Source organism: Molothrus ater, chromosome W, assembly GCF_012460135.2.
Source record: "Molothrus ater isolate BHLD 08-10-18 breed brown headed cowbird chromosome W, BPBGC_Mater_1.1, whole genome shotgun sequence".
Taxonomy (NCBI): Eukaryota; Metazoa; Chordata; class Aves; order Passeriformes; family Icteridae; genus Molothrus; species Molothrus ater.
Window position 1 is genome coordinate 8,941,560 of NC_050510.2, and position 23,963 is coordinate 8,965,522.

General features: G+C 41.8%; 2 protein-coding genes and 2 non-coding genes across 6 annotated transcripts; all 4 read left to right on the forward strand.

The window, feature by feature from the left end:
• Positions 1–10,242: 10,242 nt before the first annotated feature.
• On the forward strand, positions 10,243–14,121 carry LOC118701511 (60S ribosomal protein L17-like). 3 transcript variants are annotated; one of them, XM_036406165.2, is made up of 7 exons: positions 10,320–10,342; positions 10,749–10,801; positions 10,891–10,931; positions 12,065–12,199; positions 12,610–12,708; positions 13,342–13,533; positions 14,026–14,121. In XM_036406165.2, the coding sequence occupies exons 2-7, from the start codon at positions 10,762–10,764 to the stop codon at positions 14,071–14,073; spliced, it is 555 nt and encodes a 184-aa protein (XP_036262058.1). In that variant the 5' UTR covers positions 10,320–10,342; positions 10,749–10,761; the 3' UTR covers positions 14,074–14,121. The 3 variants fall into 3 exon arrangements, with proteins under 3 accessions (XP_036262060.1, XP_036262058.1, XP_036262059.1); XM_036406166.2 differs by lacking the exon at positions 10,320–10,342 and adding an exon at positions 10,360–10,466; XM_036406167.2 differs by lacking the exon at positions 10,749–10,801 and having other exon boundaries at positions 10,243–10,342.
• Positions 10,574–10,642, forward strand: LOC118701565 (small nucleolar RNA SNORD58). Its single transcript, XR_004982562.1, has one exon. It is a non-coding gene; the product is annotated as a small nucleolar RNA SNORD58 (small nucleolar RNA).
• LOC118701564 (small nucleolar RNA SNORD58) lies at positions 13,619–13,690 on the forward strand. Its single transcript, XR_004982561.1, has one exon. It is a non-coding gene; the product is annotated as a small nucleolar RNA SNORD58 (small nucleolar RNA).
• Positions 14,122–14,897: 776 nt separating the features above from the next.
• On the forward strand, positions 14,898–17,561 carry LOC118701512 (UPF0729 protein C18orf32-like). Its single transcript, XM_036406168.1, has 3 exons — positions 14,898–14,970; positions 16,285–16,537; positions 17,191–17,561. The coding sequence occupies exons 1-3, from the start codon at positions 14,945–14,947 to the stop codon at positions 17,263–17,265; spliced, it is 354 nt and encodes a 117-aa protein (XP_036262061.1). The 5' UTR covers positions 14,898–14,944; the 3' UTR covers positions 17,266–17,561.
• The last annotated feature ends 6,402 nt before the right edge of the window (positions 17,562–23,963 follow it).

Below are 23,963 nucleotides of genomic sequence, written 5' to 3' on the forward strand. Positions count from 1 at the left end.
GAAATGTTATATGGAATGCCATATGAACATGGAATGCCAGTGGGACACCCCAGGTTGGAGAATAGTCAAATTCAACCTTACTTGATAGTGATAAATAAGAATTTACAGGAACTAATGAAACATGGGATAGTATCCCAGAGTGCTCCTCTGGGGTTTGCTATCCACAAAATACGACCGGGAGACAAAGTGCTTGTGAAAGTTTGGAAAGAAGTTCCCCTCTCCCCTCACTGGAAAGGTCCCTTTCTTGTCCTTCTGATAACAGACACGGCCATTCAGACGGCGGAAAAAGGCTGGACACACGCGTCGTGGGTGAAAAAGGTCGAGCATCAGGAGGAAGCTCCTGAGTGGAGGATCGCCTCTTCCCCTGGAGACCTAAAGATAAAGCTACGCCGTCCAAGTAAATGACCGATGGAGAGTGGATAAGTTGTATACTGCCAAATTGTGTATGTTATCTCTTCATGTACTTCAAGTGCGAGTACTGTCTGGAAGTCTTTGTTATACATTGTAGAAGGGGACAGTGGCTGAAGGGGTTGTGTACCTGCTGTTTGGAGGAAGAACTTGAACTGACTGACCGCATTTTAACTCTCGCCACAAATTTAGGAATAATAGAATTGGATTCTCAAGAGTGGTATCACATATTCAAGAACGGTATAAGAGGGAAACTAGATTCTAAGGCTGAGATCGTAGAGGTCGAGTGCCAAAAATTGATCAGAGTTCCTTGCAGCGCAGATGCAGTCAAGGTATCAAGGTGGGGCGCCTTTAAGAGGAGGTATGCGGCTCAGTCCGAGAGTGAGATCCTGGAAGAATACTCTTGCTGCCGAGAAGATGGTCTTCCTCACCGCTGGTGGCACCCCAGGGGGCGCAGGCAAAGGCAGAGGAGTATGCCTATGGGGAATCCTAATGGGCCTGAGTCTAGTCGTGTGCAGAACAGCCAGTTTGCACACTGAGATCCCGTCTCAGACAGGAGGGCAGAATCCTGTTGAAGAGTGCAGACAATGCACTTGGATTGTCCAAGAGGGACAAGAAGGAGAGAGAGTCTCAGCATACCAGGCCCTGGAAGATTGCATCATGGAGCAAGGCAGGTACTGCATCATGAATGGCACTCAATCGAAATTATGCAGATTGGGCGAAGAAACATTATGTTTCAATCAAAAGGCAAGAGTTAAGGGTAGGCTGTCAGAAGGGTTCAATCACAAAATACAAAAGAGGGGTGCGGGAAAGACATCAGTCCCTGTTTGTAACCAATGCAATCGGACTGTGTCGGTCGGGCGAAAAACTGAACTGGTTTTTGTAGTGTATTATCAAGTTAACACATTGTATTATGATAATACCTGACTTGAAATGTGTTTAATGAATGGGAAAATGTACTGGGTTGGAAAGAATTTGAAATATGAAAATAAGCTCTCTCTGAACAGCGAGCCTGTCATCTTGGACCTCCTTGAGGCAAATGATGACAGGGTCTGTCTGCAATATGATAGGGCTTTCTGCTTCTGGAAAAACAAGGAAGGGATAGATCCCGAAAGCAAAATGAAGCAGATAGCTCAGGAGTTGAAGAGACAGGAGTCAGAGTTGAGGAAAAGGAGGGTGGAGCAAGAAAGGCTGAAAACTCTGAGTGAGCAATATGAGCAACTTGAGAGACAATATGCTGACTGGGGACTACCTGCCCCAGATCGAAACTTATTCATTGACCTTGTCCAGGAAATTGCCACGGAACTAGGATTGTCAAATTGTTGGATTTGTGGGGGGCTGAAATCTGCTGAGAAGTGGCCTTGGAAAGGTGAGAGTTTAACCCCAGAAGAGCTGTTGAAATGGGATAACACCTGGGTCTCTAGGATGACACAGAGACCTGAGGGTTGGGTGCTGGATCAGAGAGTGATTGGAACGATTTGTATCAGCAGGGAAGGAAAAGAATATACCGAGGTGGTTGGGTATACCCTGTGTATATCCATGTTGGCGGTAAATTCAAGTAGTAGGAGCAAAATCTGGCAACCAGAGCCTCCTATGGGATATTGGAGTCAGAAAAGAGAAGCAAATTGTGAATGGAACAATAAGATTGGACTTTGTTGGGTCAAAGGCTCCGGAGTTAACCCTTACCAATCCTTGGAGGAATTAAGAGAATATTGGAAGGAACCAGGAAGAACAAATATCAGGTGGAAAGTCCCTGACGGAATTTACTGGATCTGTGGGAAGAAAGAGTATAGTGAATTACCCCCAAAGTGCAAAGGGTTGTGCACTTTAGGTATGATACAACCTGTGTTCTTCACTCTCCCCCGATCAAAAAGCGACCTGTTAGGGGCTCCCTTGTATGAGACTGAACAGGGAGAAGAGAAGTTTGAAAAAGAAATTCCCTGCCGTAGGAGGCAGTCAGACATGGGGAGAGGAAGAATGGCTGGCTGAGAGGATAATAGAATATTATGGGCCGGCCACATGGGCACAAGATGAGAGCTGGGGATATAGGACCCCAATTTACCTACTGAACAGACTAATTAGGCTACAGGCAGTGGTAGAAATAGTCTCAAACCACACCTCAGTAGCCCTTGAGTTGTTAAGCCAGCAGCATTCTCAAGTGCGGGCTTTCGTGTACCAAAACAGATTAGCATTAGACTATTTGTTGGCCAAAGAAGGGGGAGTGTGTGGAAAATTTAATGAGTCCGAGTGCTGCATTGAGATTGAGGATTATGGAGAAACCATCAGAGGTTTAGCAGCAGAGATCAAAAAGGTGGCTCATGTCCCAGTCTAAAAATGGAATTCCATCTTGCAGGCAACTTGGTGGGACCGACTATTCGATGGGGCCTGGTGGAAAAAGATAATATTCTTTGTGATGTGTTCAGTAACCGGAGTCAAATTCCTACCGTGCCTAATACCTTGCTTTATTAGGCTGATACACTCCATGGTACAGGGCATGCAAATAGCGGCTATGCCAATGGACCCAGAGCTGGCTTCCGAAAATAGCAAGATATCCAAAATCATCAACATGGGGGAAGGTGAACAGGAAAGTAAGGGCACTGAAGTCTTAGCGAAATTTGAAAAAAAAAATCAAAGGTGATGGAAACATTTACAAATTATACCAAGGGGACCCACAAGGAGAACAGGACACAGAAAGAGTCTGAAAAGTCCCCCCTCTTCTTGTAGGAAGCCCCAAGAGGTGAAGGGTAGATTTAGCTAAAATGTAGATAATAGATATAAGGGTTGTAGTGGGAAGCATTAATTAATGTGTTTATGTAGAAGGGGAGAGCTAAAATGTAGATAATAGATATAAGGGTTGTAGTGGAAAGCATTAATTAATGTGTTTATGTAGAAGGGGAGGGACTCTAATATATGTTATAAAGTAATTCATGCTTAAGGGAAGAATGTATAAAATAAAAATTGTAAAAAGACTCTAATATCCAATAAGCCTCTGACCATGAGCAACCTGGAGACAGATTACTACATTGGAATTACGAAACTCCTGCTGGCAGCAGGAGAACAATGCCTCGTTTACTAATAAAAGACATGGCTGGCACGGAGATGGGCTTCCTCAGGAGCCATCAGGGAATACCCAAGGGTGATCATCGCTTGGTAGATATCATCAATCAAGATAACCGAAGTCACCAAGGAACATACATCTGAATACACTACTTCCCCTGACATGATAAGCACCTGCCACTACTCAGGAAACAGCAATTGTCCAGCCCTGCACAGTGAAAGAAACCTTCATGCATATGCAGGGTTACAAAAGAAATTGGGGCATCTCTGCCTCAGGCATAAAAAACTGTATAAAACAGCCCTGCTGGAAACAGCATTCATGAACAGAGGGAGATCCGGTGCAATAGAGGCCGGATCTAGGTTCACCCAGCGCCAATCCCAGGCTCGACACTGTCTTTTTGACTGTGGTTTTTGAGGACTGTATTTTGGTCGCGAAAATAAAATCTTTCACATTTATTAATTTGGATTTCTGGCTGATCATTTATAACAGGTTGATGGACAGAACTTTGGGAGGGGTTAAAGTGTTAAAAAGGGAAAACCTCCATTATGAGGGGGCTGAGCACATGGCGGGAAAAATCCTTTGCTCCCGGTGCCGTAACCTTTTTCTCTATTCAGTCTTCTGTTGCATTTTTGATAAGGTTTAATAAACCTTCCTAAACTATGAAAAGTGAGTAGCTATTTCTCACAGTATGCATTCCCCCTGAAAACACATCCGGTGTGTTTTCCTCCCCATATAATTCAGTATTTAATAGTCTTATTAAATCCCAAAAGAGCCTCCACGGTTTTATAACTCTTATTGCATTTTCATCACCTTTGGATGCTGCTGGCAGGATAATTTTACACGTATGTTTCCAGATATTAAAGTCAAAAGCAGTGTCTTTAGTTAATTTAAATCCGTAGCATTCCGACCAGTTAATTAATGCCGATAATGCTTTTTCATCATAATCTATATCCCATGCCATAAAAGAAGCCTTCCATACCTTCAAAATGGGGGTTTCCTGCTTAAAGATGAGATTTTCCATGTCTCCCGTGGGGTTTTTCTTCTATTTTCAACTTCTCCAGTTTCCTTTCCACGTAGCCCTTTGGCTGTGATTTTCTGCAACCTGTTGCAAAGCTTAATTCCTGCAGTCTTTGCTGCAGCTTCTGGGCTCTTTCAAGCCTCTTCCTTTTCCAGATTTTCTGGTTTCTCTTCCACACAGCTCTTAAGCTGTGATTTTCTGCAATCTTTGTCACAAGAGTTAGCTCCTGCAGCCTTTGCTGCCTATTTCCGGGGTCTTTCTGGCCTCTTTATTTTTCAGCTTTTCACTCCGTCTCTCTCTGCAATTTCCTTGGGTCCTTGGACTGCTACTGCTTGTCCTCACATCAGGGGGTCACCACGTATTACATTAATAATTCCTGCGATGTTCATATGTCTGAGACATGACACACGACAAAATCCTGTTGGTCATTAGCAAACAGCACGATTTATTGTCCAGGGCTTTCTTTTATAGCCCATTCAAAACTCCCAGGTCGAGACAGGTCATTGGTCTATCCACGTGCCCCCAGACCCTGATTCAATAAGATGCCTGCATCCTAGGAGAGCTCCCATTGGCTGTGAGCTTCTGTCAGTCAGCCCAGAGGCTGGTTCATGGAGCTGAGCTGGGCTGCTTATTATAACTTGATTAATGCTAATGCAACAGTCAGCATAATTTTGTGTCTGCTATTACAGCCCTTGGAATACCTGTCTCCATAAAGACCGACAATGGGCCAGCCTATACATACAAATGGATGGCTGACTTTTTCATTTGTGGAGGATGTGTCATGTCACGGGTATTCCACATTCCCCTACAGGTCAAGCCATTGTGGAATGGGCTCATAGCACTCTCAAGTCCGTGATGGTAAAACAAAAAAGAGGGAGTGTGGGAATGGGATATACCTCCCACAAAAGACTGCAGAAAGCCCTATATGTTGTCAATTTTTTGAATTGCATTCAGAACAACCAAAATCCCATCCAACGATGTTTTGGTGAATCACAGGCTCACTTAGAAAAAGCTAAGGTACTTGTTAGGAATCTTGAAAGTGAAAAATGGGAAGGCCCCTTCCCACTGATAACCTTGGGGTGAGGATATGCTTGTGTTTTCACACATTCCAGACCAAGATGGGTACCTGCAAGAGTGGTCCGACCAGCCTTGGATACCCCAGCTTCATAATCATCTTGTGGGGAAGATAAAATCTTCTGAAGTCATGTTTCTAACTGATATTAATAAAGTTTTTAGGCAATTTTGTAGGTATTTTAGGGAAACCGTCTCAGTCAAGGCTTGAGGCTCTGGCCAAGCCCTAGCCCTGGCTGACTGGGGATTATACCATCAGACCCAGGTGTTTCTGCCCTAAAAGTGTAATCAAGTCACTTTGACTTGCTAATCTGATCTTATAAAAGCTGGACCCCTGTCCGGTCGGCTGTCTGTCTCTGCCCAGACATGCGTAGGATGGTTCTGGGGCAGCCCGCGCTTCAAAGGACGAGTCTGGACTCTTCAGTTTTTGGGTCTTCAGATTGTTTATTATTTCTTATCTACAGAATTTTCTTTCTGCCCAGCAGAGGTCTGACCTGCAAGGCAACCAAGGGCACTCTGACCACCCACGGGGCGGTCGTGTCTTTTTATACTAAAAACTACGTACATCATATTTACCTTTATTTCCCAATATCTTTCACCCATATTAGCAAGTGCACCTTCACCATGGACCAATCCCCAAGTGCCAACATCACCACAGAAAATGGATGACAAGAAGAAGAAAGAAGAAGGACAAGACACGCCCTGATCCCTCCATCTTGTCTCCATAACCCCCCTGTACCAAAACCCTAAAATCTATATTTCACCCTGTAAATACATCATTCCTGCACCATTGACTCCCAAGTGACTCTCATGTCCTCAAACAGGTGGCACATCCCTAGAGGGATCAAAGTCAAGCCACCAGACACTCCTGGCAACATTCCAGGATTTCCGAGCCCCCCCAACGGTTCTCTCGGTAACTCTGGACATCCGAAGTGATGTGCTGAGTTCCCACAGACCCCCTTTCAAGGTAAACTTGGAAGTTCTCCCTGGGAAAGGCTCTCTGAGTCTTCGCTGTGAAATGGGACTCTCCAGCAATTGCAGAGTCTGGGTGATGGTAAAGTTTTTAGACAATTTTAAGTTGTTTCTCAAGGTTCTATCTGTTTAATCGCTGTCTCCATTCATGGGAAGGAGATCTGTGTGGTTACCAGTTATTGGGTGTTTTCATTTATCCCCTTATTCATAGGAAAGATACTGCTTTTGTGAGGAATGGAGCTTGTTTGGTTTAGACAGTGGGCCAAACATATTCTAATGTTAGAAGTGTTTTGTTTTATGATTCCTGTTTGTATAAAACATAAAAGAGGGAGTTGTAGGAAGAGGTGGGATGGAATTGAGCTGAAGGCTGTGGGATGCATCTGCAGAAGCACATGGCGACACAGAGAGGCTTGTCTCCGTCTGACATTGAGGGGGAAGGAGGTGTCACGCGGCAGACCCCTACAGAGAGAAGCCTGCTGGAAGGTGACTGACAGGTGAACAGCACATGATCACCCCATAGAAGGACAATTAGAACATGTGTTGCTGACGTGGTAAAATGGGATAGGTCACATAGTGAGAATTACCATGTAAGGAAATACTGTGCACTGAAAAAGTGTATAAAACCAGCTTGTTTCTTTGAATAAATGATTCAGATTCCCTGCCAGTCTGAATCTGTGCCTCAGTCTCTCATACCTGCCCTGCCTGGCTGTGAGCCAACAGCATCCCTGCCAGCTGTGGCCATAACTACACCAAAGGGGAAAGTGCTTGACAGCCAACAGAAGGCTGTTATTTGGTTTCTGTTTTTTTCTGTTTGTTGTTGCTGTTGTTTGTTTGCCTTGTTATACATACACATTCTACTCAAGAACTGTTATTCCTTTTCCCATATATTTGACTGAAAGCCCGTAATTTAAAAGTTATAATAATTTGGAGGCAAGGGGGTTATATTTTCTATTCCAAGGGAGGTTCCAGCCTACCTTAGCAGACAGCTGTCTTTCAAACCAAAACAGGCTGGAACTGAGTTTTCTTTTTGGTTCCAGACCTGCCATGAAAACATAACCCTGGCCAGTCTAGGAGCTCACTTCTCACTCTGGACAGGAGGGATGGTGGTTGATTGTCACTTAGGATGACATTGGGCTTGGCAATTCCAATAGGACTGATAAGGCCACTTGTTTATTTACAACTAAAGCCACAAAAAGACTTAATATGAGACAACAATCCTGTATCTGTATATTCCCTGCTGCCTGCTGGGCTCTTCCAGGGCAGGTTAAGGGATGCAGCCCCCTTCTAGCCCCAGGAGCACATCCAGAGAAGAGATTTGAAGCAGACACATTGCGGGCTGCTTTGTAGAAAACCTGCAGCAGGCAGGGTGGGAACATCTTTGCCATAGAATAGTCTCCAGCCTTGTGGTTAAGGAGAAGCTTTGAAACCTCTCAAGGGAAGAAAATTGAAAATGGGTCTCCTGTGTCTTGGTAGTGTGCTGTGGCCACCATGCTGTTGGGTTAAGATCAGCACTGTCCCTTTTTACCATGAGGAGATGGTAGAAACCTTTACTGCCCTTGATGCCTTTTTCTTTGGTTCTAGAAATATGAGCCAGACACAGGGTGATAAAAAGGGGTTAGCTTTATATAAGGATCCTTAGGTGCACAATTCGTCAGGTGGAAAATGCTGAAGATGCATACCCCGCATGATACATGTACAATTTTTATAGATTTTGCAAATTAGCATCTGAAAAGAATCCCCAATTAGAAGCACACTCGGTGAAGTCATGCCCCCCAGCTCTAGCACCTTCTAAATCCTCCCCCCTCAGATGAGGACTAAACTCTGTTTATTAAAAAATATGTCTGAAGAGCTGCTCTCAACCTTGTTTTCTAATGAGAAATGAAATAGCATAGGGATCCTGGAATTAGTTTTGTCTTTCTGCCTAGGAAAATACTGAAACTAAGTTACAATAATAGGCTACAGAGAGAGAAATATATGTGTAAAGAATACAGAGAATATAGAAAGAAAAAAAAAGGCAAAACTCAAGACGGCACCACCCTTGTGATGAGCCCTTCACAGAAGGGTGCTACAGGCAGAAGCTTCAAGAACACAAAGTAGAGGAACAGTTCAGGTCTAAACAGCGTTGGATCTTTGCATTCAATGCCTGCTAAAAGACTGAGGTCTTCCTGGGCATGCACAGCACAGCCTGTGGAATTGAAATTCCAGTGGAATTAGGAGGTGGCTGCCTCCTACACAGTTTTCAGGAACATGATTTTGGACTTACATGCCTATATTTTCTGCTTAGGATACAAAAGTTCTTTTCTAGTCGGCTCATACAAGCTAAATATCCAAGGCAACTGGTGCACTAGGGGAATAATCTGGGTAAATCTCAAGAAGGGCGAATACTCAGCTGCCTCAATCCTCATCTCAGCACCAGATATGTGCTAGGCTGCCTCTGAGAGCAGTTGTTAACCTCCCAACAAAGCTGAAAACATGCATCTTATTTCCTGATACCATCAGCAGAAGCTCCCACCTTTATGCTTCCACCACTGCAAGCCCTCAGCAGCTGAGTGTAAACAGTTCCATGTGTTGGGGAAGCAGAATTAAGTAACAAAAAATGTGCCATTTGCTTTGGACTTATTTTATGAACACAATGACCAGGTAATAATTCCCACCATCTGTCAACTACTTATGTTTCACACCTCTATTCCAGCTTTCTCTGAATGTTTTGTTGTTTCTGTGATCTGCTGCTAACAAGAAGCTGCATGTGAAGGTGCTTCCCATGAAAAGGCCTGTTTCCTCCACTGGCAGTACATATAATTTGTAGAAAGCTTTCCCTTGAAAGCAAAGGCACATTTTAAGGCAGATAAATAAGAGAGCTGCAGCCACAATTAGAGCTCTACAGTTTCCAGCCATGTAAATATTTGCCATAGTTCATATATTTTCTTTTTTCCATTTGGGTGAAATTCTAGCTTCAGAGCTATGGGAGATTTTGGCCCTAAACAAGAGATTCAAAAATAGCCTCCTGCTCAAAGCATTTATACAGACAGTAAGGCATATTTCTAAACACAGAGTTAAACCCAGACTCTCGTGCCAGGGATGTGCCTGGACTACTGGCTGCTTGGGAAGTAATTTCCCTTTTTCTTCCCACTCTGTCAATTTTTTCTTTATGAGCCTTTTGCTGGAGCTGGGTTCCACTTTCAGGAAACGTTGTGGTTTTATTGAACCACTGCTTTGTCAGATTTCCCAGGCAGTTCTAATTGCAAACGCTGCCTAAAATGGGGAAAAAAAAAAAAAAAAAACAAAAAAAAAAAAACACCAAAACTTTTTACTTTAACAAGTAATTTAAATTTTTTTATAATGGTGCAATAAATATCAGTTTTTATTTATAAACATGAATCTCTTCGGTTTTGTCTCCTGCAAATCTGTTAAACGATGTTCTTCTCTATTTTCATCCTAAGCTGCCATCTAGCTGCAGCCCTTGGGCTTGCTCCTGAGTCTGATTTCTAGTCTGCAAACAACAGTGACCTTGAGCTGAGAGTGAACAGACCGTGTGAACCGCGCACAGACACGAGGACGCTGGCTGATGCGCACGCATGTTTTACTTCCACACCTCGGGCTCGCACATGGGCGTATGCCGTCCTGACCGGTCACTCACCCCTCCCGTCGCGGCGCCTTTACCGACGGTCTCTCCGACTCTCTTCGCTCTGTGCGGCGCAGCGCGGCACCTCCGCGGCGCTCCCTGGCCGAAATTTCGCCAGGATTCTCGCGAGAGCAGGCGGCTCTAGATGCTCCCGACGCCTCCTACATTTCCTCTTCCCTGGCGCTGTCTGGAGGTGAGGACTTACGGCCGTCAGTGAGCCATCTCAATCCGCCTCCATCCTGCTCAGGGTGCCCTGGAGAGGCGATGAGGGGGCGAGGGCTTGAAGTCTCGGTCTGCCTCAATATATTTGCCCCTTGGTATTTGCAGGGCTGGCGCGGGGGAGGACGGGTAGGGGTTGGAGATAGCGAGCTTGGGGGTAGCTGTCTGGTGTGAGGTGGAAGCAGGCCCTAGGGAGAGGCTATGGCAGTGGTGATGACTTTTTTAGGACACCTTTGGATTAAATTGTGACACGACAGTGTAATTCCTGAGCAGCTCCTGTAGTTAGTTATCGGCAGTAAGGTAAACAATCCAGGTTCTGCTTATCAGTGTTAGAAGCTTTATTATGGGGGGGGGGGGGGGTTAATTGCTTTTTTTTGCAGCTGAGATCCAAAAATGGTGCGCTACTCTCTGGATCCAGACAATCCCACGAAATGTGAGTTGTTTTCGTGAATATTCGAGTAGAACTTGACCAAAGTAATTGAGATTTTAAATCTAGAAGTTCATCTTTTTTTTCTCCTGCAGCATGCAAATCACGGGGATCCAACCTGCGAGTGCATTTCAAGGTAGGCAGTGTGTGCATAGTAAGAAATGCAATTTCATTTGGTTTTGGTTTGGTTTTGTTATATTTTGTTGGGCATTTTTTGGAGGAAGTGTCTCTTATTCTGTGTCATTACATGGTTACTTAAGGGTGGTAGTGTAGGTTATGGCCTATGTTTGCTTTAGCTGCTTGTAATGGTTTTCATCCACAGGATCAAAAATAAGATAACATGTCCTAAAGCGTTTTCCCTCTAATACAAATAATAAAATACACTAGGAAAACAGTTACAGTGAATTTACCAGGAGGAATGGGGCTAGAGTGAGATGTGACATTTGTTTCATTTGTCTTACTCTGCCTTTCTGGTTGTTTGGAAGGAACATTGGGTTCACCTGCTTATGCTGCTGCTCAAGAAGTATGGCAGGGGAGGCATGCGATGTTTGGCATGAGGGCATAGGTCCCTCTGGAAAAAGTTTAGGTGTGGCAGTAAATCCAGGACACGTTTGAGTTAACCATGAAACCAAGCCTGAGCAGATGCTTTTCTGCTCCATAGTGGTACATAATTCATGTGAAAAGATATTTCAGTTGTCTTGATTTGCTTTTTTACTATGATCAGGTAGGATTATAGTTACTCTCTGACCTGCATTTAATGTCTTAAGCACTAATACTTTACCTTTAATTTTTCTTTCTTTTCTCCCCTTTATAATTCACTTACAGAGATATTTAGATTGTTTCTATCTTGTGTTCTCATCACTTCCTCTGAGGTGCCATATCTGACATTTTAGTAGGAATTTATCCTTCAGGCTCCTGCTTCTTTGGATTAGTGACCAAGGAGGAGCTATGAAAAGTATAACTACTCAAATTTTTTTGTTGGTTGGAAAGATCTAGGCATTAGGTAAAAAACAATCAAGGTGTGTTAGAGCTGCAAATTCAGTAATGGCAGTCACACCAAGGGTTAGAAAAGTAGGTAGCAAAAAAAAAAAAGTGTTCTTAATTATTCTTCATTCTTAATTTAGGCGTGGAGCTTTTTTATATGTGTGAGTGCTTCCTTTAAATTGAGTTTGTAGCAAAAATAATAGGATCCAGGACAGAGGAGTGGTTTTGCTCACATTGTAACTTGTACAGATGTGTTAACAACTTCACTGTACTCTATATTGCTAGAACACTCGAGAAACTGCCCAGGCCATCAAGGGCATGCACATCCGCAAGGCCACCAAGTACTTAAAGGACATCACATTGAAGAAGCAATGTGTTCCCTTCCAGCGCTACAACGGGGGAGTCGGTAGATGCGCCCAGGTGAGGCTCAAGATAAAAATGTGAGAAGGATGCTGTGTCTGGTTAAGAGGAAAAGATGAATTTGAGATGGTATGGAGAATAGTGTGTCACTGTTGATTATAACTTTGTATTAAAATATAGAATCATAGGATGTTTTGGGTTGGAAGGGACCTTAAAGATCATCTAATTCCAGCCCCCCTGCCATGGGCAGGAGCACCTTCCACTAGACCAGGTTGCTCAAGAGGGAGAAAAGAGTTGCTTTTAATTCCAGTACAGCATTGCATCTACTTGCAGTGTCAAGTAATTGATCAAATTTAATTGTTTTGGTATGCAATCTTTATAGAAGGGGATGTAATGGCAAGTTAATGGTGCCTGAAGGGTAAATTGTATTGTACTGGGACAAAAATGGATTAATTGTTGTCTTCTTCCAGGCCAAGCAGTGGGGCTGGACGCAGGGACGCTGGCCCAAGAAGAGTGCAGAGTTCTTGCTGCACATGCTCAAAAATGCAGAGAGCAATGCTGAGCTCAAGGTAGGCTGTGTCAGTATTAGTGAATGCAAAGTGTTCATGTTGTGCTGTGTGTCAGCACTCCTGAACTGGGTGTCTCTGACATGGAAAGCCAGGTAATGCCTGCTTTGTCAATGAAACTGAATTGTATCAAGGTGTTGATATACTCTTTGTTTGAATTAGGCTGTGTGTGTTTTTCAAGTTAAAATGGGAGTAATAATTTTTCACTGGGAGATAGTTTGCATGTGGTTATCAACTGTTTAAGTGGTGTTTAGGTCTCCTAAAAACTACAAAACAAAGCAAAACGTGAATTCTTGGTCAGTTTGTATCTTTGCAATATACTTAGTCCTTAATTTAGTAATTTTGATGGCAGTGGTGACTGTTCACAGTTACTCCAAAGGTGTCCTTTGGAGTAACTGTGAAATAATTGTCTCTTTCTGAGCCATTGGCATAATTTTAAATAAATTGTGATGGGAGGTCTCTGTTTTTCTGACTTTGGAGCTTGCTCAGTTCTGTGACACTGCAAAATTCAGGTGTTTTATTTGCCAGCAGTGGTATGTGTCTGGGGAGGGGGCGTGATTATTCAGAATTTTGCTGTGGAAACTATTTATTTGAAGACAAAAAACAAGTCACAAGTTTTATTCCTCTCCCTGCTAGGGTCTTGATGTGGATTCTCTGGTCATTGAGCACATCCAGGTCAACAAGGCTCCCAAAATGCGCCGACGCACCTACAGAGCACATGGTAGGATCAACCCCTACATGAGCTCCCCCTGCCACATCGAGATGATCCTCACTGAGAAGGAGCAGATCGTTCCCAAGCCAGAGGAGGAAGTTGCTCAAAAGAAAAAGGTAGAGCATCATACCCTTAAGTCCTCTTTAATGTCAGCAGCAGGAGAGCTGAGTGTTCATACTTGGCATTTTTCAGGCAGAAGGGTTGCTGTGATGACTATCTTAGAACACTTTTGGAATACCTATGAAAAAACCTAATAAGTTCTTTCTGAGCAACCTCAATATTTATTGTGAACACCACATAGATAACTGCAGAAAATGATTTTCAGGGGTTTATATAGTACAGGGAGTTTGTTCTTCCCTTCCTCAGTCCATGTGTGTGAAACTGGGATGTGCTGCAATAAAATTTAAATTGCAAGCCTGTAAGCAATGTAGTACTTGTAGGGACACTTATGTGCGTACAAATATGATCAGTGAATAATTTTGTAAACATGTAAACAAATTTCTAACAGTTCTCAGTACCTTCAAAAGATAACTAAATTTATTTGTAACATGTTTTGAGAAAGTGTTTTCTCATTTTGCCATTTTCTCATTTCTGTGTTTGTTTTTCAGATATCCCAGAAGAAGCTGAAGAAGCAAAAGCTAATGGCCCGGGATTAAATCTGCTCTGCCAGATGTACATAAATAAAATGAGAAAGTTGAGATTTATCCTGTGTGTTTCTCTGCTTTGGCTTCAGCAGGGTGCTGCTGTGGGACAGCCACAGGCAAGTGAGCACAGTAGCCGGGATGCTTGTTGTTGCAACGCTGGGGATGTTGTTGACTTACCGCTATTATTCATATATAAAGCGAGATAATTTGGAACACACGCAGGCATTCACTTTCCTTGCCCCACTGTCCTGGCCCGTTCGGGGCGCCTGATGGTGGCTGCGGCCGGAACGCGGTGGCTGGCGGCCACCGCCGGGCGCTAATGCGGCTCCTGGGGGCGGGGCGTCGGCCACATGACGCGACGCCGCCTTCTCCTATTGGCCGCGAGCGAGTCGGAAGCGTGGGATTGCTTCCGGTGTGGTAGAGGAAGCTGCGACTGTTGGTAGAAGCGCTGGATAGGTGCCGACGGAGGTGAGTGTGGGGCGACCTCCCCCAGGGTACTTTCATGATCTGCCGCTTCTCTGTCTCGGCTGGGGGCTGCCCTTCTATGGGCCCAGAGCGGCTCCGTTAACCGGGAGCTGACGAACCCCGAAATGTGACAGCCTATGTTAAGGTGTGGAGCCCTTAGGTTTCAACTCGTGTTTGACTGAAACTTCACCGATTCGGAAAAATATTTGTGCTCCCGGCTTTAATTCAGCGGGAGAGGGAAACGCCACCGCAGGGGGTTTGTTTGTTTGGTTGGTTTGTTTGTTTGGTTTTTTGGTTTTTTTTTTGTTGGTGCGTTTTTGGTTTTTTTCCTTGCTGACCAAGGAACAGAGCATCACCGAATCACAGAAGAAACTTGTAAACGGTATTTCACTCCAATAGGACAGGTGTTATACTTCCAATGGCTTGCTTTTACATCTGGCAGAGGTACGACTTATTTTTTGGTCTGAAATCTTCACAGAAACTGGCTGCAGAGACACGTACAGTTGGCTCAGAAGGCCAGCCTGGGGTGTTCCCTCCAGCCACGTTCTTTAGCTGGTGGATGAATTCACAAGATATTGCTGTAAATTTTGTATCTAGGAAGTTCTGGCAGAGAAAGTATCTGAATTATCTTTTTGAATGGTTTTAAAGGATTAACTCATTTGTGTTCTTTTGACTGAAGATTTCTCTCTGACTTCATAAAGTAGATCCTGTAAAACTATATTTGAAGCAGCCAAAGCTACACTCTGAAGTAATCATCTGAAAATTGATATTTTGTTCTTCTACAGGGCTAAAAATCTTTAGGAAAGCTCAAAAAAAGTTAAACTGATCCCAGATGAAGTGTGCACATCTGTCTTCATTCTCCATCTTGGAAAGCTTTTGTTTTGCTTCTTAATGTAAGAATTCAGATAGCAGCCTAGAAAGGTGGAATGTAAAGGGCAAAGTTGCTGCTGTGCAGCAGAGTGTATATATTGCTCAGCAGTGATATATATAATATAATACAATATATATTGCTCATCAGCACTGAGAGGGACAGCTCTAATCCTACTTAACTGCTTTCTCTCCCAGTTGAACTTTTCTGCTCCTGTGCTTTGGTTTTCCCCTTTTTTTCATCACAGACTTCAGGCTCCTGTTTTTGAAGAGTTCCTCCTGGTTTGGGGAGAGAGGGAAGGATTAATTTTCTAATCATTTGGCCAGTTGTATGGGATTGGTGTGGGATCAAGTGATTCCTCTTGCACAGGAGGAAGTAACCCATATTTTGCTTCTCTCAAATCTTGACTGGGATTCTCTTCCCCTCCCACTGACTTGCCCTTCAGTGATAGCCAGCCATTGGGTAGATTGGAGTCCTGTTGTCTAATTTCACCTTAAATAAAAAGGGAATATGAAAAGCAAACCTTTTGGACCCACTGTTATAATATAGTAAGAACTGGGCTAATATCTGCAGCTTGCTGCTTAAACTGTTTTTGTGTGGTTTAAGCAAAAACCTTTATTTTCTGAATTTGTTTTTCAGAGTTGCAGCTGTAGAACTGATGAATTAATAGCAAGCTTTTTTTGTTAAAATATCAAGAATGTTTTCCTTGTTGAGAACTTTATAAAATTGAAACACACAGCATTTTTGAAACATTAACAGCTAGTCTATAATTTAAGAATCTTTTATGTTTGAATATCAACTAAAATCTTTCTTCATTATTTAAAGACACTTTTTTTAGCTCATGGCATACAAACAGTCATCCTAAGTTATTTTGGTTTTTTCCTCACCAGCTTTGTCACAGAACAAGAGGAAGCTATGGTGTGCATTCCTTGCATTGTCATTCCGGTCCTCCTCTGGCTCTACAAGAAATTCCTGGAACCCTATATCTATCCCATTATCGCACCTTTAATTAAGCATGTGTGGCCCAAGAAAGCTGTGCAAGAAACAATAGCCACAAAACAAGGTCAAGGAGGCAGCAGTGGAAATCCACAGGCACCTTCAGCCATGAAAAGAGATCAGGAAGATGAATCTGGAATTTATAAAGTAAGATTAATGCATTTAGCTAACCAGGGAAACTACAGATAAAGTACCCAGCCATAGTTAAGTGGGAGCACAGCAAAAGAGTAAATCATTGCATGTTTTTAGACATTTTTGTGGCTATTTTCTTATGAAAGGGAATTGCTGGTACTGAGCCAACTAGAAATATTTACTTCAAGACAGCTTCTGGTAGGTCTTGGAAAGATAGGAATTGCACCTGTTTTCTGAAACAGCTTAGTTAATTTTTTTTAATGACTGGCCATTCTTTCAGAGAATAAAAAAGAGAAGAAAAAAGTTTAATAATTGGTACATTACACCAGATACATGAAGCAGAATTAAAAAAAACCCAAAATACACTCTTTAGCCACCTCTGCCTCTTGTAATGGAGGAAAATGTTTAGTGCATCTAAATCGTGCATTTATTATTTATCTCTTCTATCAAAATGCAGAGATTTATATATCTTGACTCTGCCCTTGTTCCCCTCCTGAAGTAATAACTATTTGTAAAGCTAAAGGGACACCAACACTTTGGTTTTTTGCTGCAGATTTCATAGATCACTGGCCCTGCTTCTAAAAGTCATTTTCATCACCAGCTGTTACTGTCCTGGGTGTGAAGTCCTTTTTTAACATCCCATTTATCATGCTGTCTTTTATTTGCAGTTTGAAAGCAATGGTGTTGCAATTGGAATTGCCACAAAGAGGTACACAAAAGTTTGTGACAAGAAAATGGATTAAAAGAATTCAGTCCTAAGGATTTTATTCCCTTGTGTCCAATATGAACTGGTGGTATTTCTCCTCTCATGCTGAGACTTTTCTTCTTTGTGTGTTTTAGCTGAATAAAACCCCTTATCACTTACAGGAGAGAGTTTCTTTTGCCACAAAAACGGCGGCTAGCACATTAATTTAAAATGTTTGAAAAATCAAGTTCTTCTATTTTCCTCACTGGAACTGCTTTTCATCTGTGATCTATTTGGTGTGATTGGAGTTTATGTTTAATAACTTATGAATAAATCTAGCTTTGAAAAGGTAAATGTATCTTAGCATCTTAATTTAATTAACTGCTAGTGTAATCTTTCAGGCTTTCACCTTAAAAGCTATGGCAGTTCTTGACCTTGCTTAAGAATTATGGATTGCATTGTGGTGACAGAAGTGTCACATTTAAATTATGAAGAGTTTAGATTTTTCATGTCAAATCTGGAGATGAGCTAAAGGAGTTACGCTATATGTAAAATTAACTTACTAAAAGCAGAAAGTCTTGATATCATACTTCCATTAATAATTTTCTTGGAAATATTGTACCTTTCTTTCCTGAAGCAAAGCAGCAGAGGCATGATGGAAGAGAATTGTTGCTTTATATTGTGTTGCAGTGGTTTAGAATGTTGCAGACCTGTCTTTCATAAAAACCCCACCCTCCAACTAAAATCTCTTTAACATGCTTGAGGAATTTGAATTATAATAAACCAGGATTTTATTTTTAAATAAGTTGCTTCATAAAATTGTCCTTAGGCTTCTGAGCTATAAATATATAAAGTGGTAACAAAGTTTTTGAAAACCTGGAGACAGGCCCCAGGCAGAAGGAGACCATAAAACTACTGACTTCCTAATAATAAAGATCAGCTTTGCCTCCTCCTGAGAAGATGCATTCTGCTACTGACCTACATTCCAATTGTGAAACGTTTTAGATGTCCCTGTGTTTAGTAAGGAATAAAAATTAATTCCTGCTTTGTCCTCTCTGCCAAAACAGAGTACTCTTTAAAAGATTCAAAACCAAAACAATTTCAGCAGTTTTGGATTGTTATTTAAGATTTATTTTCCCTAAAATCCTACCTAAGATATGTCTTAAAAGGCTATGCTATTTTCCCATTGTTTTTGATCTCTGTATCGTTGGATATTTTGCCCACGTTGTTGCAACAAATTTTACCTTTACCAATGAGAACTTCACCTGGTAAAAGGTAGGTGTAATCTTTGCTAGGGTGGATTGGGTTTTCTAAACCAATCAACCCCCATCTCACCCTAAACAATAAGTTCCTCTGCTACCACTACTCTCACAGTTCATGCTCTAAATCTGAAAACTGGGAACTTTCTAAGGGTCTGGAATCACCTTGCAATGAGAAAGGAGTAAACTGCCTGAGAAAGTCACTCCCATGTATTTCAAATGGCTGTAGAAATGGAGATTGATGGCAAGTGTGCAGCTGGACAGAAATACGTGTTCTGACATTGTGAGGATATCTGAAAAGATTGTCCCTTCTGCTGTGCTTCCTGTCCCTGGGCAGGTAACCTCAGCCACTGTTTTAAAATGTTGGGCATCTCATAAACAGGCCAAAATTTTAGAGTATGTTCACCCCTAACAGATGTGAGCACAACAAAAAGTAGAGCAAGAGCTGTACCAGGGCTCCTTCAATTTGTAAATGTATGCAGTCAATTTAGAAAGTGTACATAATTCATTGAGTTATTTAGGATATTATTATACAAGGAAGTACAACAGACTAACATGGGAAAATGAAGTGTATAGTAAATTAGACTGTAGGGTGAACTAGGCTTCTAGCAGTGTGCCAGCCAGCACTGTAAACACCAGGCCTACTAAAAAGACTGCAAAACAAACCAGGCAGATAATGTGAGTAAAATTATACCATTTTGTGCTTTCTGGAATGAGGTTTCAGTACTTTTATCAGCTGCAGTTAAATTCTATCTTGAGTATTCTGCATCATGCAACTTTCTTGAATAAGATAATTCATTGGAAGTTCCGGCAGATTGGTGTTGCAACTCTTCTGTTCCTATTATTTTCCAAAAATAGCTCAATAATCCTATTGTGTTGTGAATAGTAAAACAATCAGGTGAAAGCAAAGGAACTGCCTGAGCCTGATCATCTGCTGGGATGCAAAGAAGTGGTCAAAGCCTTGTTTAAGAAAAATAAGTAGACAGAAATTAAAGAAATAATTACATGAGAGAATAATTGTCCTAGGGTGACAATTTTCCACTTCTCCCCAAGGAAATTTTTTCCCGAACCAGTTGGGGGGAGGGGCCGTGTGGGTTTGCTTTCTGGGGGGGGGCCTTTTGGAGGTTTTCTCCCAAATTTGCCCTAAACCAGGACAAATAATATATATCAAATAAATTGAATTTAACTGAGAAAATTCCCATATTTTTGTTACTCACTAAAACCAAGATTTACAAAAGGGCTTAGGCACATAATGATGTAGCAGCTTCATTTATACCAAAGACTTTTAGAAAATTGCAGAGTAGGCATCTTTAGGGCTCAAAGTACTTCTGCAAATCTAGTCCTAAGATCTTCAGCACTAAAGCTGTCTGGTTTTGTTTAAATACTATTGAGGAAGGATCAAAAAAATCAGTACTTGAAAATAGTTGAAAAATAATTCAAATCAACTAATTTTGAACATATTTTTTATGGGCAGGTCTAAATGTCATGGTACCTTCCATGTGTTGGTTTGCAAAGGTAGCTGGATGCCAAGGACCTAATTTAAATACATGTTTTAGAAACTGCAAGTATATGCAAAAAAATCTTAAAAGTTGAGAAAGTTTTATGTTGCTGATTATTGTTATAGGCCTGATTCTGAAAGCAAGGAATTGAACATGATCAGCCCCTAAGGATGTCTAAACTAATAATGAATTCTGCACAAAATTATCTTTATTCAGATGTGTTCATACAACACATTTAAATTCTCCCCACAAAGCTGATCTAATGACAATATCTTAGTTTAGAAAGACAGGTGTCTGCTAAGGAAGGCAAGAGCCTCCCCTGAAATGGAAAATATAAACCCCCTCCCTCAGAATTGCTATAAATTTTAAATTAAGAGGCTCTCAGGCAAAAAATATGGGAGCAGCAATAACAGTTCTTTATTAGGGGAGAAAATAAAAAAGATAAAATAAACAATGCAGTAAGCCAAAACAACACTGAGAGAGTCAGAACACAACCTGACACCCTGTTGGTCAGGGTGTTGGTAGCAGTCCAATTGAAATGGTGGCTGCAGTCCTCCTGGAGTGTCAGATGTGGTTCTGTTGGAGCAGGGATCCTGTAGAAAGGGTGTAGACTTCCTCTGAAGATCCAGTGGAAGAGGCAGCTGTTCCACTGAGAAATCCAGTGGAGAAGCTGTTCTGGTGTTCCAGAATCTCAAGATTATATCTGGGTAGGAATGCTTGGCTCCTCCCTCTGGTGGAGCATCTCACAATGGGATGCTATAGTTCTTATCAGTCATGCAGTGACATTCAATAGCCTATTAGCAGATGTCTCTCCCGAGGGAGGATTAGTTGTGGAAGAAATAAGGAAATCTGCCCACTTAAAAGAAGACAACTGCCATACAGATGGCAAATAGAATACAATTTGCTTGGCAATCCAGGACAGACAGTAGTACAATTTGTTTTTATTACTGAAATATAGCAATCACACCCCAGCCTTCTGGGAGCTTTTGGGCATGCCGCTAAGGTTCAGTCCTTGGAGTCATTCCTTCTTGATCTCTGTACAATGCAGAATTTTATTGCTGAAAGAACAGTTGTTTCAGAGGCTGCAGGTAAAGGAAATGAAGAAAAAATTAATTTACACTTAGATTAACTAAATCTGCATTCAGTGAGAAGTAATTCTGTTGCATTAATCTACCTAAGACATGAAAGTAGGGATCATCTTCCTTGTGCAGTTTTCTCATTCTTCCAGCCACTCCCAACTGAAAATCAGCTAGTTTCGTTGGGGGCCCAACTTAAATGCCTCTATGCTTCCAGGTGAGGTTGTTTGAAATTATATAACCATCCTAATTAATTTTTCTAATTAATTGTTTAATTAACTTTTAAATTAATTGTTTTAATCACTATCAGTGTATTAGTCTTAAGCAGTGTAATTTTCCACTTTAGCCAGCACGTAGCTAAGCTTTTCCCACAGAGTGCTAGAGTGTGGTTATTAGACTACTGAAACTTTAGGTTTTGCTAAACTAACCCTGACAAGCTTCAGTGAACAAAGCCTGGGAGAGCTAAAGTCTGAACACCTGGAATCCAGAATATATAGCCCTCCAAGGATATGTTGAAGTAACCAGAAGATAAAGAAGAGACTAACAAAGACAATTCATTATCTGCTGGAGACTCCCTGTCTGGGAAAAAGATAATAAAAAGAGCGAAAAATGTGGACTAATTAGCACGAGAAGTGAGAAATCAATAACCAATAGAAGACAGAATACTAATTAATGAAGAGAATTATGTAATTTAGAACCACTGAACATTAATTTCTTTGTTTGCTAAAAATGTATAAACAAATGAAAAGTTTTGAAAGTCGTGTGCATGTAGGTGGAGCCATCCCTATGCACCCTGGCCAGAATAAAGTAATGCCTACTCCCTAATACTAAAAAAGAATGTTAGAGACTTTAATTTATCCCAATGTTTTTGGTGAGAATTTTTGGTGAACCAGACGGGACAACTGCTTCTGACGTGCCACGGATTCATGGGATTGAGAGAGGCTTTAGCATGCACCAAAGGTTTTTCAGGGAGGTCCTCTAATCTCCTGATCTAGTGAGTTCAGGGCAAGGCCCCATGGCTTTTATTATAGCATTACTGAAGGCATAAAAGCTATACCTAACCATAAGCTGCAGTTGAAAATCGCTGCAGAAATTGAGCTCTATAATACAATTGGGTTATAAAAGTGGTGATACAACCGTAAAAAAGGAGTGTGATATTTGGGTTATAAAAAGGAATCACTAGTGACGATATAATTGGCTATTTTCTATTAAATATAATTGTAAAACTGTGAGTGTCAAAGGGTGTGGGTTTGAGTCCTACTGTCTAGTTGGAAAACTATATGAGCAAGAATCAGAAGGTGCACGCATGGGTTCAAGTCCTACTTGCCTTTGCATTAGTCGGACACAGTGCTGCATGCACATGAGCCACCTTGTAGAGAGGTTTGCCAGGTGTTCTGCACCTATTAAAACCCTATGATAAGCGTTAATGCCTGAAATGTAAATTATTTTGTAAATGTGTGTTACAGTATTCTTGAGCCTGCCTGACTTGGGGATGCCCGTATGTCGTGAACAGCGGAGGAATTGCAGCACACAATATGCGTGAATGACAAATCCCCAAGGTTTATTGAAAACTCACACATATTTATATTGGTGTTAATGAAGCTTATACATATTGCAAAAGATGAGCTCATTATTGGTTAAAGCACACTTAGATCAACCACACCTACTTCTATCTTCTAATAATTATTTTGCTTCTATGTTTGCATTCTTCTAGCTTCTCTACCTAAGATATCTACATTTTCTGGCAAGCGATTTTCTCCCCCGTCTTCCCGTTTCAGCGAAGGTCACTATGACCTTTGTCAGTGATTGGACACCGGTTACATAGTTCCCAGCTTGTTTCCCCTATCCTTATCCATCGGTATCACATCGAAATGTCCTTTCTCAGCTAACCAATTATCCAAAAAGCTCTCTACATTTCCCCCGTTTTTCTGTTGAACAAGCATGGTTTGATTAAATGTGGTAGTTATCATCTTTCGCACCATATTCTGCAAGCATATACAAAAACAAGGCAAAACTAATATTAACAACAAAGCTACAATAGCTACTACAATGCTAACCTTAACAATAGAACGTAACCATGATCCTAAGTTTAAAGACTTGAGCCATCCATCAATACCAAGGCCTGATTCTATCTGTAAGTTCCCAGTTAATCTCCGTAACTCAGAGAGCTGAGAGTGTACAGACTGTGCATGATCAGAAAGATTCATGCAACACATGCCCTCAAATTCATCACAACCATGGCCTTGTGCAAGTAAGAGAAAATCAATTGCAGCTCTATTTTGAAGTGTCGCATGGCGAATAGAATCTACATCAAGCAAAAGACTAGAAATCGCTAAAGAACTTGCATTTGTTTGTTTAGCAAGCCAACACCCTAACCTATTTAAAATAGCATGAGCACGTGCTGCTGATACCCCTGGAGCTAAGAAAGATGCTGCGATTATGGCCGCTGGGGACCAAAACTTTACATTGTCCCGGCAGTCAGCTGCAAAAGCATGAGCCATTCGTTTGCCTCTACGATGGCGGCGGCTCATGTTTATTATCGTGGACATGTTAGGTGTAAGTAGAGACAGCCGTCCAAGTGTACATGGTCCCCCGTGCAGCATTGATGAGATACCGGCCCAAGCACGGTCTCCACATATCAGGAAATATCCCGCTGGCAATTGAATAGGGTCATTTGATGAGACTGATACTCTCTTTGTTGTATAATTGCACTAGGCCGATGCATTCTGGTAGATAGCCATGCTAGAAGTTACAACATTAGAATGGTTTCTGACTGACAGCAGGCTTCTATGGTTAAAATGAATGCATGCATCTGCCATCACTGACCCTAGCAACTCTAACTCTTGGGGTTCCTGTGGTGCTATAGGAAAGTGGGAAATCCACTGATCCCAATTATCCACACTTGTCCTAGCATTGCTGACC

Bases quoted from the DNA above. Each gene is read 5' to 3' on its own strand.
- LOC118701511 (XM_036406165.2), top strand. From the start codon at position 10,762: ATGGTGCGCTACTCTCTGGATCCAGACAATCCCACGAAAT. The intron at 10,932-12,064 runs GTAGGCAGTGTG...CTATATTGCTAG, and splicing joins ACCTGCGAGTGCATTTCAAG to AACACTCGAGAAACTGCCCA. The intron at 13,534-14,025 runs GTAGAGCATCAT...TTTGTTTTTCAG, and splicing joins AAGTTGCTCAAAAGAAAAAG to ATATCCCAGAAGAAGCTGAA.
- LOC118701512 (XM_036406168.1), top strand. From the start codon at position 14,945: ATGGCTTGCTTTTACATCTGGCAGAG. The intron at 14,971-16,284 runs GTACGACTTATT...TTTCCTCACCAG, and splicing joins TGCTTTTACATCTGGCAGAG to CTTTGTCACAGAACAAGAGG. The intron at 16,538-17,190 runs GTAAGATTAATG...TTTTATTTGCAG, and splicing joins ATGAATCTGGAATTTATAAA to TTTGAAAGCAATGGTGTTGC.